Source organism: Melanerpes formicivorus, unplaced genomic scaffold, assembly GCF_026170545.1.
Source record: "Melanerpes formicivorus ecotype bairdi unplaced genomic scaffold, bMelFor1.0.p_v2 SCAF_3, whole genome shotgun sequence".
Lineage (NCBI taxonomy): Eukaryota > Metazoa > Chordata > Aves > Piciformes > Picidae > Melanerpes > Melanerpes formicivorus.
The window spans coordinates 12,007,493-12,025,004 of NW_027142355.1; the positions used below are offsets into that span (position 1 = coordinate 12,007,493).

Below are 17,512 nucleotides of genomic sequence, written 5' to 3' on the forward strand. Positions count from 1 at the left end.
TCGCTCATTCAGAGGCTTCCTGGAGGTTTTCAGGAAAGAAAATCTGCTTAAACTGGGCATGGCTTTCCTAGAAACAGGACAAATTATGGCCCCTGATTTGGAGGTGGTAGGTCTTTTTTTCCATTATCCCAAATGATGCTTAGCCCTGAATAGTTTGCAGTGTGATTAAAGATTTTGTTCTTCTGACAAGTCTACCTCAAACCAGACATTCTTGATTACTCTCAGCAGGTTAAAAAAAAATCTCAGCTGGAGTATTTGCACTCATGTGTAGGGTTGATTGGCTGATACATTTCTTCAGTCCCTTTGACAGTGCTAGATGTGTTTTTGATTGCTCACTCTCCAGAAACTTGGAGATCTGATCTGCACTGTGGATTGGATGTGAGGATTAGATGTTTTACCTTCACCGCCCTCCTAGGACCTGCTAACTCACTTGGCAGCTCTCATCTCCGTCTGGTAACATACAACAGAGATAAAATTAGGAAAAATGAGTTTAACCTTTGTTGTAGAGATACTGCAATGCTCTGTGGAAGGTCTATCATCTGTGCCCAGCTCTCTCTCAAATGGCTAATGATACTGTGGTAGCCTCAAGCCGAACACCACAGCTTTGCACCAAAACGTGAACTGTCACGTGTCCTACAATCAAACTGCAGATGACATCCTGAGGTTGACTCTGTTTTGCCAGGCCCTCTGTCTCCACAGGGTAATAGCCCTCACATCTTTCTGATGACTTTTTAAATGTAGGAGTCTCTTAAAAATCTGTGTCAGTACACAAGCAGCACTTCAAAGTGATGAACCCTGAGAAAACCATTAGTTTACATCACTGTGTTGCCAATGGCAGGAAGATGCTGTGCTCAGAAGCTTGTGCATTCACCTCAGGAGTGGTACATTAGTTGTGCCCACCATCCCCTCTATGGAGACCCCTGGACCCAGATACCAGGAAGGGCTGTTGGTGGGAGTGAGGTCACAGGGTACCCATGGATGGGGATTTCTGTTTTACTAGTAGGGAGAGGTGCACCTATGCCCTAGGGAAGGGAGGGGAGTTGGGAGGAGGTGTGGGAAGGGAAAGGTATTTGCAAACATGAAAAGTCACCACCAGTGAGAAAAGGAAGAAGGTGGCTAATTGCCATGCCAGTCCAGTTTTCCCAGGAGCCGAGCTGAAACACTGCAAAAAGCATTCCCAGCCTCCAGCAGGTGAGAAGCCCACAAGGTTTGCATCCTGGCTCTGCTTTTTAGAGGCAAGTAGACTTAATCTCAGCAAGGGTCTAGAAAACCAGTGTCAAAGAGGTTGAAAATTGAGGACATTATGAAGGTTAGCATGGTAGAAGGAGGAAGGGGCTGAGTTTTGCATGTGTGGAGCAGGAGGAAATAATTCTGCTAAACACTGATGTCCTGGTTACTTTTATATTGATGTGGTGCAGCTTAGGCTGATGAGTTGTACCCTGGCCCAGACAACCAGAGCTCAAGCACTAGATTCAAGTTTTACACCAGCTGGGCACATCTATGTTTGATGACAAACCATTTTGAATTACTTTCTGTGTTTCAAGAACAGGCTAAGCTTCAGTTGTTCTACCATATGGTCCCACTAGTATTTGTGGAGGACTGAGTATGACTGCAAAGGGCAGATCACAGCCTGCAGCAGGGAGAAGGAGGGTTGCCCTTTTGTCTGCAGTTACTCTGGGTTGGGGTGATTGTATGACTACACCTAAGAGAAGGGCAAGTTAAGTTACACCTCTGACTTGGCTTGTAGTAGTGCACTAGTCTCCGAGATCTTGTTTCTCACAAATATGGAGCTGAGGGCTGGTACTTATCTCCAACTCCTGCACTTCCCTGTGTCTCAGCCTTCCCCTTTATAGAGACCAGCAAGGCAGACATATCAGAACTTGGGGGTTGGGCTTTTTCTTCCAAAAAATGCTACGTCCTGTCAGACTCACTCCATTTTCTGCTATGATGTCATCTCCACCTTTTCTAAGGACTTGCCCTTTTATAGTAACACACAGTTGTATGTAGCTGACCTGTCCTACTATAAGAAAATGAGGAAGAGTCAGCAGATATGGTAGTGTGGAGCAGAAGGGTAAGGAGGTGGTTAAGATCTATCATCTTAGTGACCATGCACATAGGCTCACCACCTAAGGAGATACTGGCTGAGTGCTAATCTCTGGTGGTTGCAGCCTGCTTTAACTTGCAAAATGCTGCTGTGGACTTACCAGCATGCTCATAACTGAGAACATCAGGCAGGAGCTGTCTGCAAATTCCACTAGAAGATGCTGCATGTGGTGGAGGGGCCATATGAGGTGCCACAAATTCATGTAAGGTTAGAGATGAAGGCAACTCTTCAGCTGTCATTTGAGGTATATAAGGCAGATAATTTAGACTATTTCACACAAGCTTTCTCCCTGTGAAAAGGCTGTATAGCTGAGACAGCTGAATAATGTGGCCCTGGAGTATTTATAGTTAATTAATACTTTGCATTGCCTCCCAGCCTTGTCCTCTGTGTTTAATCTGTTAATTAAAAGCAAGGAATCAAGGGTGTGTTGAAAACATCTGCAGCAACTGTTGCCCTCATATTTCCTGCTCTGTCCACCCACTCATCAGCAGAACTGTATCAGCAGAGATCGTGAGCTTACCTTTCTAGGAACATCTCTCACCTGCATAACACCATAGCAGTGTGAAGGTGTGCTGCCTTTGAGTGCAGGCACCGTGACAAAGTGCTTACCCAAAAATAAGGGTAGGTTGTGAATCTTCACTGTTATCAGCTCTTTCATAGTAACTCTTCTACAGTAAGTCTGCTCCATAGTAGATTAAAAATAGCTCAGTGGAAAAGGGACTAGTTGCTTTGCACCATCACCAAAACACAGGGTCATTTCTCTTCTTAACCTTTGTCCTGAAGGGTATCAGCTCTTTCTCTCCTGTCTTTTGATTTACAGCAATGCCTTCTCCTCAGCGTTTCAGTGGTGAAAGCATCATCATTTGGAGTGACCTTGATATTACCATCTCTGTACCGTGGTACATTGGGCTGATGTTCAGAACCCGGAAAGTCAACGGCATGTTAATGCAAGCCAATGCTGGGGCTGCATCCAAGATCAACATTCAGGTGAAAATGTGCCTGCCTATGGTTAGAATAGAATTAAGAAATTCTTCCCCATCAGTAGATATGACCATATGAATGAACCCAGATAAATGCACACCAATAATTACAGTGATCAAAATATCATTGTAAAATTCCAATTCATTGATTTAAGATTGTATTTTTTAAAAACAGAGGTAGTAGTGTGCATTACTGTAGATGTGAAATATGTCTCTTGATTGTTTGGGGTTTTTTGTCAGTAGGGCTAGTTAGAGTCTGAACATCCAAAGTCGTGTGAAGAGTTATTCCAAGTGTTCCATTCTTTGTTGTTTGGGCTTTTTTTGCCTTGGATTGTCTTAGGAAACACTATTATCTTGCCTTCTGCCCACTTCTGCATCAAATACAAATAGTAGCACAAAAAAAAAAACCAGGTATTTTTTTTTTTCAACAGATACTGAACAGCTACGTGCAGTTTGAAGTGTACAGTGGCCTGAGCCTGGTTGCTAGTTTGAAGATGAGACAGTTGCGAGTCAGTGATGGGGAATGGCATCATTTATTAATAGAGCTGAAGAGTGCTAAAGATGGTAAAGACATCAAGTACCTTGCTGTCATGTCCTTGGATTATGGGATGTACCAGGTAAGGCAGCATCATAATGTTACCTCTGAGCACTACAGAATTGTTTCTAGGAGAAAGTAAGATAAGGAACTGTGGAAAAATAATTCTGCTGTGAGCCATGTTCTGCAATAATTTGTGTCTAATGATAAGGTATCTTATTCATAAGTCTGTAAAAAGTCACATTCAGATGTCTAGCTTCTCGCTGCTATGGACCAGACCAGACCAGACCTTCAAGATCATCATGTCCAACTCATCAACCAATCCAACCCACCTAAACAACTAAACTTTAATCTACTGTCAGCTACTGCTTGACTCTATCAGTATGGAAAGTAGACTGTCTGTGTCCCAAAGGGTGATGGTGCTTCTCACCAACTTTCCTTTTCCTCGACAGAACACTGTGCAGATTGGAAATCAACTACCTGGACTGAAAATGAAAAGCATCATTGTGGGAGGTGTCTCGGGAGACCAAGTGTCTGTTCAGCAGGGTTTTTCTGGCTGTATGCAGGTATGAAATGAGAAGTGTAGCAACAAAGTTTGAACATTTAAGAAAAATACTCCTGTGAAAATGTGGAGTTTTCTTTCTCATCCATCCTCAAACATTTCTGTGTCCTTCATCAAACTATCTACAGATCAAAATAGCAAAGTCCACCCACTTTCCCAGGTACAAATCCAGTCTCAGAGGGGAACAGCATTTGAAAATAAACTGAGTTTGGCTTATCAGACGATGTTTCTGTAAAACAGTGTGGCCTTTTGGATCAATGGAAGTAGTGAAACACATGGTACTCTGTTCAAAATTAACTCTAATTTTAAAATTATTGTCTTTTGTCATTGAATTGATGGATTTGGATTAATGGAAGTAATGAAACATGTGGTATTCTCTTCTAAACAAACACTAAAATAATTGTCTTTTGTCATCAGGGAGTAAGAATGGGAGAGACATCTACAAATATAGCTACACTCAACATGAAGCAAGCTATTAAGATCAATGTGAAGGAGGGCTGTGAAGTGGATAATCCCTGTGATTCCAACCCATGTCCACAGCACAGCTACTGCAGTGATGACTGGGACAGCTACTCCTGCATCTGTGACCCAGGTAACCATCCCATGCGGTCATCCAGGTGCTAGGTTACATCTTCATGCACTTACATGAGGATTAGCAGCAGCAACAGTATGCTTGCAAATTGCTCTTCTGATTCTTCCTCTTCCAGTCATTATTACCTTTCTCCATCTTACTGTAGCACCCCTGAAACTGCAGTCATGGACTAAAAGTAATTTTTCCTACTCAGCATGTCAGCCAAACAGAGAGACTCTAGAGAGAGTCCAACCAAACCAAAGGGCACAGAAAACTGTGTACCTCCCTACTGTTTTAGTATGTTTTCTTTTTTTCTTTTCCATTCCCAGTCTTTTCTGCTGTTGAATTTCAGTCTCACAGTCTGCATTTTAATTGAGATGCTTCAAATGTTTTCTCTGTTTTGGTGCATGTATCCAGCACCCAGCACAGTCACCTCCCATATACGCAGGGAGAGAACACAAACTGCCCTGAACACATGCCCTGAATGTAAAACTGGCAACCAAAGGCAAAAGGATGCCTCAAGCATATTAACAAATTGTCAAAAAACCTGGTCCAATATCTTTTCTTTACTGAGAGAGAAAAAAGAACCTTCCTTCTGACAGTATCTCAAGGGAGATGAAGATATGTTATTAGTGTATAAGCAAAATAGATGGTCTTTTGGAGACATGCAAATCATAAATTACAATGGTTGCTGTAATTTTATTACCTTATCTCCCCAGGGTACTTTGGAAGAGACTGTGTTGATGTATGTAACTTGAACCCATGTGAGCATGTCTCCACATGTGTGCACAAACCTAGCTCATCCCATGGCTACACCTGTGAATGTGGACAGAGCTACTATGGGCAGTACTGCGAGAGCAAGTAAGAGAATTACATTGTTCTTGGTTTCTTGATCCTTCTAGGTAGCTCTTCTCCAAAGGTAGCAGTCCTCCTGCTTCCATTTCTGCCCATTTAGCTTTCCTGTTGCAATTTGAGTGTTCATAGTGGATGGTCTTTACAGGCTCCTCCTTTGGCACTCCTGAGCTGTCTTCCCAGAGATCAGGCAAATCTGTATATGCTCAGGGGCTACTTTTATTCAGCTGCAGATCAGATTCTCAACAAATTGTGCTGTGTTACACAGCACTGCATCTGACCTGTATGTCGTTAGTGGGCTTGGCTTGAGTTTGCTCTGTGTCTTTCCTTCAGCTCCCCCAGCACACACACAGTACTGTGCACCCATGGCCAGATAGAACAGCTTTGTAGATTGGGTCCAATCTCTGCACTGGAAAGAGCCATATTGTCTGGACAGTCTGAGAAGCCTGGGTCTTCCTGCCATGTGGGAGAAACGTGCCGATTCCCTTGTCACCAGGTTTCTGGTCTCTCATAAGCGTTCAGCAGCCAGCCTTCTCCCAGACACAGCACTTTGATATACTGTAATATGGACCATTCATGATGTGCAAATAAAGTGCATTTGTCTGCTCATTTAGGAGCAGCTCATGTGTTGCTTCCTTCCCTTTGAAAGCCACAAGATTGTTTCCTCTGCCTTTTGTTGTGTGGGCTTGCAAATGCTGGCCGTGTTGTTGCCAGATTCATCTTTCATTCCTCTGCATTAACAACACAGAATTGTCCCTTGTCATTATCTGCTGGCATCTTGTCAAGTGCACCCTTGTGTTTTGTCATGTTATAAAGCACAGAAGTGCAAACCTGATAACTACCATGAACAAAATTCAGCATGGTCTTTGAAACAGACAGCAAACAGCTTTTTTTTTTTTCCTGAAATGAGCAGCCAGAAGGGGATTCCTTGTGCATTATGCTGATCACAGACTCAGCAGTGTTGTGCTTTAGGCTATTGCGTGATGAAGAGTTCCAGCTAGCAGGGACCCTGGTCACTGCAGTGATCCCTTCCCAGAACTCTCCTTGCACTGACTGGTGTTGGGACATATCTACTCAGAAGCTCAATCAGAAGAAAAAGAACGAGCAAAAATTAGTATCCTTCAGCAGGGGTATCTTTTCAGTTGTTGCACAGCCTCCGATCAGTTGTGATGCTTCACTCATAGGGAGTCATAATTTGGATTCATAGCCCAGATCAAAGCTGCCACCCTTCCTTATTCCATGTCCTCGCCTGCATGTGTCCTCCCCCTCTTCCCCCATGGCAGACTAGGGCTTTTCAGACCCTTTGGTGAGGTGGCTGAGAAAGCCAGGTTGTCTGAAAGTAGTGACTTTTCTTTATAGGGTGTGCATGCAGCCAGCTTTACACCTGAGCTAGTGTTCCCGCAGGTTGGATGAGCACTTCTGCTTACAGCGGGGCTCAGACAGGAGCTCATGAGGGCAGGGAGTGGGATAGAAAATGTTAGGGAGCTGTACTCTGAGGCTGTTTGTGGCAGCAAGTAAACCACCTGAAGTTGCCCAAGCTGTTTAAGTGCTAGCACAGCCTGAGGCTGGCTGGTGAGACTAAGACCACTTCACTGGACAGTGTGGGCCCCATTTCCCTCTCTCATGGAAAAGAGCACTTTGTTTGCTTGTACATCTCTATACTTCTTATAAAGAGGAGCTGGTTTGGAAAACAGAGAACCATTCCTTCTAGGGTTTTCTAGCACTAGTACTCTATTTTTATTTCTTACAGTGTATATATATTTATATATGTATTGATTGTTGGCTGCTACAGTCAGATAAAGTATACTCATTGAGCTGATAGACTTAAATGCAGATTTTGCTCAAAGCAAATTTTTCCCCACTTTTCAAGAGAAAGCTTAAAAGAACTTTCGTTCAATTTGATTTTCTTTTGTAGGATTGATCTGCCTTGTCCCAGAGGCTGGTGGGGAAATCCCATCTGTGGCCCATGTAATTGTGAAACTAGTAAAGGGTTTGATTCTGATTGCAATAAGACCAATGGAGAATGCCACTGCAAGGTAAGCAAAAGAAACCAGTTTGAAGTCAAAATTTCTGTAGTTTGAAAAATAACTGTACCACCAAGTGAGTACCTTGAGACAAAGTACACACAGTTGTGCTTTGTATCATATATATATATGTACAAAGTGTAGTTAATTTTTACTTAAAACATTTTCCTGGCACCACCCTTCACAAAATCACACTGTGCAGCTCTTATCTTGTTTGCATTTGGAAAGCAGGGGGTGAAAGCCTGGCTCTGATCTCTCTGAAGCGCAGCCTGGTTTATCAGGGGAGATCAGGCCTGGGTGCAGAAGAGTGCCGGTGGTGACTTATATATCACAAGTGAGTAATAGCTAGGAAACAGATCAGGCCAGCTGGGTGAAGCTCTGCCCTGTGCAATGGCTAGCAAAAAGCCTAGCATCTGGATAGAGGTAAATAATATGAGAGGCTAAATGCTTTCTTCAGTTCCAGCTCTGTTAAGTTTAAGAGGAATTTGGCATGGACAGGGGGGGACATGGGAGGGGAGGCGCTTCCCTCCTGAAAGTTTTACAAAGGACTTCTCACAATAGGTTTTACAATAGGCTTGAATGACATCAGAGGAGCTAGGCATGTGCAGACCAGCAGCAGTGAATCTGGCCCTGTAGCCCTCTTTGAAATGCCAGCAGGACACGCAGCAACTGTTGCATTAAATCGAGTCAGTGGGGTGCCCCCACCGTGTAGTTGTGTAACACGTCAGATCAAAAGTATTTACAGACGCTATTTGAATATGTGATCCCTGGTTGCTCTCCACCCTGTACATGAAACACAAGTGGATGGTGCAAGAAGTTTCCTTACTGAGTTGTTCATGTCATACAAGAGTGGAATTGCAAAGCAGAGAAAATTGCAGATCCTCCAAGAATACATTTGCTGGGCACTGGTGGCAAGTGCGTGAGGAATAACATGGGCCCTCTGCCCTCACTGCCAACGGTGGTCCAAGCCCTGGGTCTTTGTGTTGCAGGGCAGCCCAGCCATCTCCCCAACACTCAGCTCTGCCTCTTCACATTGCCTGGGCTTACAGAGCATACTTCCATAGTTATTACATTTTCTGTTAATAGTGATATCATTATTATCCCATGCTTTGCAAAATTAGTCCTTTTACAATGCACATGCTACTCGAGCAAGATCTCAGAAACACAAGGAATTTGGAATGTAAGTCAAATAGCTCCTGTCTTTCATTTTGTTTTTTCTAGGCAAATTACTACAGGCCCCAGAACAGTGACACCTGCTACCCCTGTGACTGCTTCCCATCTGGCTCCCACACACGCACCTGCGACATGGAGACAGGACAGTGTCCTTGCAAGCCTGGTGTCATAGGGCGGCAGTGCAACCGCTGTGACAACCCATTTGCTGAAGTTACTGCGAAGGGCTGTGAAGGTACCTCCTGTCCAGCAAATGCTGCTGATCAGCTGGGCTGTAGTTGCAGGATCAGAGCTGCTAGCAGAAGTGCACAGAGGTGGCTGTGCAGCTGCATCCTAGGGTGCATCTGAGCCCCATGAAGTGGCTCCAGTAGGGGCAATGGGAGCTGCAGCAACCTAAACATGTGCCCCTTCTCCTAAGGTTGTGTCGATATGGCTTATGGAAGATGGGGAAAAAGAAAAGAAACTCCTATTTCTTTAATTGTCATGAAATGGAAATATAGCAATCTTAGAGGGGCGAGAGCAAAACACTAATCCAAATCTACTTGAGACCTAAGTTCATCTGCCAGTGCAGCATTGTTTTGGTGCACTGCAGCTGAAGAAGCAGGCAAGAGCTCTCATACCTGCTGCCCTCTGCCTTTCTTCTCAGTCTTACCTATCCTGCATTTCCTCCTACCTACCTACCCTCCTCCTGTGATCAGCACAAAGCTGTTGCAGCAGCCATCTCACCACAATGTGTGGGTGAAATAAAGGAGAAACTTTTTCCCACAATAAAGGAGCAGACAGAGATAGGCAGAGCCAAAATCCAGAGCCTCATAATCATCCCAGGCTCTCCTCTGCCTGTACCTGTTTGTCCACACTGTTGAATAAGAAGCAGTAGATGGGCTGCATTGCAAAGGACATGTGTTCTGAAGGAGCTTGTAAATTACAAGAAGGCCCTTTAGACAGGTAGAAATTTCTCCTTATTGTGATTTTTACTTTGTCAGAAAAATTTTATCATTTCTTTTTCTGCTTTCAGTAATTTATAATGGCTGTCCCAAAGCTTTTGAGGCTGGTATTTGGTGGCCACAGACCAAGTTTGGCCAGCCAGCTGCTGTGCCATGTCCTAAGGGATCAGTGGGTAAGTGCCCTGGGTAAAACATTAACTACATTTATCAACATGCCTGTTTGAGGAGGAAAAAAAAAGAGAGAAAAATTTGTGTACACAGGGAATGGCATTGATTCATTGGGTCTGGAGATTACAGCATAGCTCATGCATATCACAAGCAGAAAAAATTTAGCTAGCTGAAACTCAAGAACTATTAAAATATATTTTAAATAGTAGCAATAAAAAATACGAAAAGTACAGCAGATAATTGCATGTAAAGAACAGAAATTCCTTACCTGTTTTTGTTGTTGTTTGGGTTTTTTTCAAAAAGCATGGTCCAATTTTCTTTTTATCTATCAATTTTAACACATGTAACTAAATTTCTAGTGACTTGTACATGTTCTTTAGTGATACAGGGAAAAGATGAAATGAGGAAAATCATTTATGTGATGACTGCTTTACTAGCATTGCAGGCTAATAAAGCTAAGAGTTACAACAGAACTCACATATTTCCACTTGACATCTTTTCTCTAACCCATAAGTGACATAGCTGAAAAAATGCATTTAATAAAGCATGTGATCTGTGGTGTTTTACACAACAAGGAAGTGACAATCTGCTTTTTCACACATGTCCCTAGAAAGATTTATCAGATATTTTTTAATGGAGTTCACAGCCTTTTCTGAAGGCCCTTGTGTGGGAAGTGAAACCTCTGTCTCATTTATGGGCCTGGTAACTCTCTGCTGTAAGGGCTCTGTAGGCTCAATGAATTAAAATGGTTATATGATTTCCCCAAATATTACTGGGAGGCAGTCACTGCCTGTAGGTGTGCAGATTTGTGGTCAGCCAGGCTTCTGTCTGAGGATTTTAGGAGACAGAATTGATGGTTTTTTAATTTTTTTTAAATAGTAAAGAATATTTACATTATTAAACAGTATAAAGTTGGATTAAAATATGTTTTCTGCACTCTTCATGTGATTGACCCCATGTATCTTCATAGCAAATAGGCCAGCAGGCAGGGTACTTAAAAGAATTGTGCATTTTAATTTCTGTAGAACATCCAAAAAGAGTAAGCTTTATAATGAATATTCAGACCCCAATCATGGAAGAGAAATAATACAATTATATATCATTCAGTTGATAATAATTCTTATTTAGAGATCAATAATTACACGGCTTAGACACATGGCATATGTTATGTTCAAGATAACTGGCACAATGTAAATTTTGGATTTGATAACTTGCAATTCATTGTGAAGGATCCACAGCCAATAGCCACATCTTAAAATTATTTCACAAATAGTACAAATTAGTAGGCTATATTACACAGTAAGTTGCTCTCAGACTGTTTGCAGGTGGCAGAAGACAGTTCTATCTGTTGGCTGAAGTGTTTACCACATGCAGCATGTTCTGATGCAAAGACAGCATTTATCCCAGGAGGTCTTCCTACACAGGCTATTGTACAGAAGTCTGAGCTTGGATATGTTTTCAGAAACACTTAGGAAGTACACAGTTTTTCTCATATTTGGTATAAATAAATTGCTGAATTAATTTGAAAATATTAAGGCAGCAAGTCTGAGAGTAGTTCCAAATCATGAGCCTTGCCTAACTTTTCTCTAAAGGCTGCGGAAAACAATTCATGAACAATAGTACTATTTCACTTTTCCCAGATAGGAATCCCGGTTTGGAAAGTGAAATATGTGCATAGCTCTAAAAAACTTGAAAATGTTGGAAATCTGAAAGCCCAGTGTATTTGACATCTATGAAGATCTATCAAGCACAGTTCAGAACATTATGTACCGTTAACACTTTGTTTCTTCAGGAAACGCGGTTCGCCATTGTAACATTGAAAAGGGCTGGCTGCCTCCCGAGCTTTTCAACTGCACCACCAACACTTTTGTCGATCTAAAAATCATGGTAGGCTTTCTCATTTTGCTTTTATTTTGTAAACCAGATTTTAGTTTAACATTTCTGCCCTCATCTCTTGACTGAGTCCTTGAACTTCCTCGTTTCCCATTAGGGGCCTTGTGCTTTTCTGGCCCTCAGTTAAATTTTTCATTGAGCTGTCCTGTCAACCCTTTCTGAAGACACAATTCTGATCAAACAATTCCTTTGTGCCAAAAATCCCTAAATGATGGTTGTCTTTGTAACTTGGATGAAAAAATAAAATAATTAAATGCTGCCTCATTAGTGTTTTTTCTTTATTGTCTCTGATTCAGAATGAGAAGTTACACCACAATGAGACCAAGTTGGATGGAGACAAAACCATCCGGATCGTGAGAGTGCTGCAGAATGCCACCAGATACACACACAGCTTGTATGGCAATGATGTGAGGACAGCTTACCAGATGATGATCCGGGTCCTTCAATATGAGAGCCAGCAGCAAGGATTTGACTTGGCAGCCACGAGGGACGTGGAGTTCAATGAAGTAAGAGAGATACTGTATGCTGTGCTGTGCTTTTACAGTTCCCCTTAAAAGCTGTATGGCAATAGAAAATTAAATTAGTCTTTGACCAAGGTGGAATGAATATCATGTAATTGCTTCATCTATTTCATAAATGAGTCTGTGTTCTCTGGTAAGTTGATAACACGTGTATGCACAGACATGTAAAATACAAATATTGTAGTAAGTGTTGTTACAATAAATACCATTGTAGTAACAACCAAAATTCCCCAAATGAAAAAATAATTAAGTCGATGTGTTATTCCTGGATAAAATAGTTTTGTATACCATATTCAGTTGTCTTGGAAAACTTGCTTAATGTAATTGTTTTCATTTAAATGTGCAGAGAGCTAACTCTGAGCCCCTTACTGATCCTGAAAATTTTTTTGTAATTTAACCTGTAAACACTTGATTCATGTTTGGTGGAGAATTGGTACATTGACAAATACTCCATACTGTATTGATAAGTGGTGCAGGCACAAAAGAAAATGCGTGCCATGGGGCTTCTGCTAGTCAGAGCAATCATGAAAGACACAGTTATTACAAAAAACTTGACAGCATCCAAAGAACAAGCTCTAGCATCCTCACTGTCTGGGGGAAACACACAGTTCTGGTAGAAAAATGTGAGATGTGGAGAGAGTCGGGAGATTTTTGTGATTTGAAAACATAAAGATAGGATAACCCCTGCCAGGCTTGTAGAGCTTTCCTCATTGGCATGTATGCTGCTGCCATGCTTGCTAATACTATTTCCAAGATCCTAACCATGGCACATCACGGAGTCCAAGCTAAAGCATCCTGCTGGACCTGTGCTTAGCAGAGCCCAGGAGCTCAGGCACCAGTGTAGGGTTGCTGGACCAACTCTCCATGAGCTGGCCTCTACACTAGTTAGAGGTAATCTGGCTCCCTCAGTATCTTGAGCTGTACATTCCACAGAGAGTGGAGAACTTCTGAAGCATTTAACATTTTAGATGCACCAGATTTTAAAAGATTTATTTTTCCTTTCCTAAGTGACACTGTGGTGACAAACTGGTACCTGCAAGCTGTGGAGTAAATGAATTCCCCTGCTCAGATCTTGAGAAGGAACTTCATTTTTAGCATGTTTTGTTAAGTGAAAACAAGAACAATAAGGAAAAAAATGTGTTGGAAACCTCCTTTTTAATTTATTATTCTCTGTGCTTGGCACTGAAACTCATACAGATGATGCTTCAAGAGCTCCCTGGGTTGTTTGGGAATAGGTGAGGAATTTGAAAACTAATCAGTAGAGCTCATGAGAAAGAGGAGGTAACATCCTAGGATGAGCAGCACAAGGGAGGAGGATTGTTGGGTTTTTTTAACAGGTTCAAATAGAAGCTTGAAAAATAGATGATAAAAAAACATAAATTACACTTACAAACACCAAGGAGGCATGGTACCAAGTACAGCATGTGTCTCCAACGTTCCTAGAGAGCCAGCCATGTAGTTCTTCTGAACTTAGATTAAGGTATTCATACTGACAGCCTTCTTTATCTTGGAACAAGCTTGCAACCTCAGACAGTACTTCAAGAATGTAGCATCTTCCCTGTCTGTTTCTAAATGGTGCCAAAATATTTGCCTCATTTGTGTAATTTTACCCTAGCTAGGAATTAGGCTTTGATACAACAATGTAGTTCAGAGGTACACAAGATTAAAAACTTGTTAGCACCTTTCCCACTTAAGCCAATTACTTTTGGTATCTTCTTCCATTCAGACATATTCTTGTAAGAAAGGGCAGAAGGGGCAGGTCCTCAGCTAGAAATTCTTTAACACCATTTGTAAGCACTATAAAAATGGGCAGAGAGCAACATGATTCAAGTTTTCTCAAGTTTATGTATGCAAGTTAATATTTGCTCTTGTCATTCTTTACCATGTAACTTGACCTAGTTGTCCAGGAATCAATAGGGGGCAGGGGAGGGGCAGTGGTATAAATAAATAAATAAGAAGCAGAAAACAATATCACTATCTATTACCTTTTTTTAATTTTTAACACAGCTTTTTATTTCTCTGGGACATTCTTCAGAGTACATACAAAGTGCTCCACTTTTTTGTCTTTCATCTCCCTGAGGACAAAGAAAACATGGTTAGGTTTTGCTTTTGCATTTTCCTGCTAGACTTCCTGTTGTAAAAGGGAAAGAAAGTAGGCAGTTCTCTTGCAGCCTCCAATTTTGACTTACTTTGCTCATTAAAAGTTTGGAGGGATTTCCTTTATGTAGCAAGAAAATCTCAGGGTGAGTAACTAGTGTGTATATTTTTGTGTGTCTGGACTGGGACATGCCTGAATTAAAATATTTCACCTAAGGCAGTAATGACAGTCATTTTCAATATTCCTCACTTGAAACTCAGTGCTCTGTTGGCTTGTGCTTTCTTTCTCAGAATATTATCAAAGTGGGTAGTGCTCTACTGGACCCTAGAAATAAGGAGCATTGGGAGCAAATTCAGCGAGTGGAGGGCGGCACTGCTCACCTGCTCAGGCACTATGAGGACTATTTCAACAACGTGGCCCAGAACATGAAGAAAACCTACATGAGGCCTTTTGTCATTGTTGCCACTAACATGAGTGAGTATCTATTTTGAAAGCTGCCATTTTGTGACAGAGCTTTAAGAATGTTCTGGATAGAGGAGCTAGCTATTTGTTTTAGTAGTACCTACTGAGAAACAACTTATATGGATTTTTCTAATCCAGTCAGTGCATTCATTTCAAGTCAATTGAGCCTTAATCCATATCACTCAGTTGCCATGGGGGGCTCCTGGGAAGATGTCTGATCCTTTTTTTTATTTTGCCACTGCTCTCAGTGGTATTTTGTTGTAGCCATAGTAGCGTAGAAATTATAAGGACAAAATCTGTAAGTAAAGGTAATGACTTTTTAGACCACCTAATATAGGGGTCATTGCCGCTTGTTACTTGGGTGAAGAAAGCAACACCCAATTCACTGCAATCTCCTTTCAGGTAGTTGTGGAGAGCAATAAGGTCTGTCCTTAGACTCCTTTCCTCCAGGCTAAACAACCCAATTCCATCTGTGACTTCTCTGGACTCTTCAGCAGCTGTCACATTCCAGCACCTCAAAGTCTTTTTGTCATGGACACAGTATTCAAGATATGGCCTCACCAGACCTCACTTCTTCAGTCCTGCTGGACACACTATTTCTGATGCTATTGGCTTTCTCATCCATTTTGGCACGCTGCTGGCTTCTCTTCATCTGGCTATTGACCAACATCCCCAGGTCCTCTTCTGCTGGGCAACTTTTTAGCCATTCTTCCCAAGCCTGCAATGTTGCGTGGGGTTGTTGCAACCCAAGTGCAGCGCCTGACGCTTGGCCTGTTGAACTTCATACAACTGCTATCAGCCCATTGGTCTAGCCTGTCCAGATCCCTCTGCAATGCCTTCCTACTGTTGAGCATGACAGCATATCAACGTTCCCACCCAGCTTGGTGTCATCTGCAAACTTACAAGGGTACATCCAATCCCCTCATCCAAATAATTGATAAAGATATTAAACAGAACTGGGCCAAATACTGAGTCCCAGGGAACACTACTTGTGACCAGTTGTGGATCTAAACTGAGAAGGAAGCATCAGACATATGAAGACACCTTCCCCACCTGTCATAGTAAATGCCTTCCCTGACAAGCAAATAGCAGCTTCTGCACTCACAGGACTGTGATGCACTTCACAGGTGTTCCTGTGCACATTCAAATGGAGCATACCAACCACAGCCGGACTGACCTCTCTCTCTATATCTTCCCCTGCTCTCTCCATTTCTTCCCAGTTACCAATTGTTGAGTTGATCAGGTGTTGGTGAGAGCCTTGCTCTGGGTGGGAGGTGAAAATGCATCAGATGACCTGCAGAGAGCCCTCCCAAGACACATTGCTATCTGTTTTTTCTTTCAGGGGTGGTCCAAATTGTTATCAGCCTGAACTTGTATTTAGCTTTTCAAGCTGTTGCCTTTATTTCAGACCTGAAGAAGGGCTCATGCGCCTTAAGCCAGGGCTTATTTTCCCAACTACACCCATTGCTCTGTGAGCCTTCCTTTGCCTACAAGCCTTGTCCTAAGAGTGCTTCATGTCCACAGTCACAGAGGCATAGAAAGTAAAAGCATTAGTCAGTCAAGCTACTAAGTCATAAAGTCCTGCTGCAACTCTAGGGGTGAAGGATTATTGTTGAACTAAACCTGAAATACTTCAATTTCTGTTTAATAAAACAAAATATTTTCTTTTGATTCAAGGCTGTCAGAATAAAAAAAAATTTCTTCACTCTCAGAAAAAGGTGTACTCTAGGCAAGGTGAGATGGAAACAAAAATGAGGATTTCTTTCAGATTTTAAATCTGGGGCAGGGTTTGAACAGTTCTTCCTGAATAAAAAGACATGAGCTTGGGAAGGATGAGGCAACTCTGGCTTGAAAGGAGTCTGTTTTCTTTTGAACAGTTTTTCCAGGTGAACATGGTGTTAATGAAGTTTCAAAATGGCTCATTTGGGAATTATTTAGAGACTAGGAAAGGAATGGGAATTTGCAGATCTTAGCCAGAGTATTTCTTCTTATAGAAATTTGCAGTGGATTACAGCTTTTGGTGTAGGGTTTCCCCCAGGTCTTCCATTTTCTCACTTCTATTAGAACATCTAAATTGGCACTCAGGGACTCTCTCAAACTGGAAAGTTCAAGCCAACTCAGCTGCTTTTAAATACTTGGCAGTTAGACAAGAGGCAGAGCTGATGAGGTGAGCCAGAGAGGAACTACTAGTGTAGAGGAAGAACTCGAGGACTAAAGAGTAATCCCAGATAAGATCCAGGTTACTTTCTTTGTTTGACTGACTTAGCAATTTAACAGTTGCAGAAATGTATTTCTGAAGCAGTGGATTTATCCTTCACTATGAGTAGCAAGTCTGGAATTGGAACATGCCATTTACAGAATACTGGGTTGGAATGGACCTCAAGGATCATCCGGTCCAAACTTCCTTGGCAAAGCATAATCTAGACAAGATGGCCTCACATTCTTTCCAGATGAATCTTTAAAAGTGTCTAATGCTGGGGACTCCACCACTTTCCTGTGGAGATTTTTTAATTGACTGATTGTTCTCATTGTGAAAAATTTTCCACTTGTGTCCAGTTGTAATCTCCCCAGGAGTAATTAGTACTCATTACCTCCTGTTTTTCCTAGGTGACTTGGTGTAAAAAGGGA

At 42.0% G+C, this 17,512-nt stretch overlaps 1 protein-coding gene across 1 annotated transcript in view; it reads left to right on the forward strand.

Annotated features, from left to right (window-relative positions):
• The window catches only part of CELSR1 (cadherin EGF LAG seven-pass G-type receptor 1), a 171,073-nt gene that overhangs the window by 124,778 nt on the left and 28,783 nt on the right, over window positions 1-17,512 (forward strand). The window contains exons 9-19 of the mRNA XM_068166429.1: window positions 2,925-3,091; window positions 3,516-3,701; window positions 4,072-4,185; window positions 4,599-4,773; window positions 5,472-5,613; window positions 7,520-7,640; window positions 8,850-9,033; window positions 9,814-9,915; window positions 11,703-11,797; window positions 12,100-12,309; window positions 14,713-14,896. Coding sequence (XP_068022530.1) covers window positions 2,925-3,091; window positions 3,516-3,701; window positions 4,072-4,185; window positions 4,599-4,773; window positions 5,472-5,613; window positions 7,520-7,640; window positions 8,850-9,033; window positions 9,814-9,915; window positions 11,703-11,797; window positions 12,100-12,309; window positions 14,713-14,896 — 1,680 coding nt within the window. The remainder of the gene's footprint in view (window positions 1-2,924; window positions 3,092-3,515; window positions 3,702-4,071; window positions 4,186-4,598; window positions 4,774-5,471; window positions 5,614-7,519; window positions 7,641-8,849; window positions 9,034-9,813; window positions 9,916-11,702; window positions 11,798-12,099; window positions 12,310-14,712; window positions 14,897-17,512) is intronic.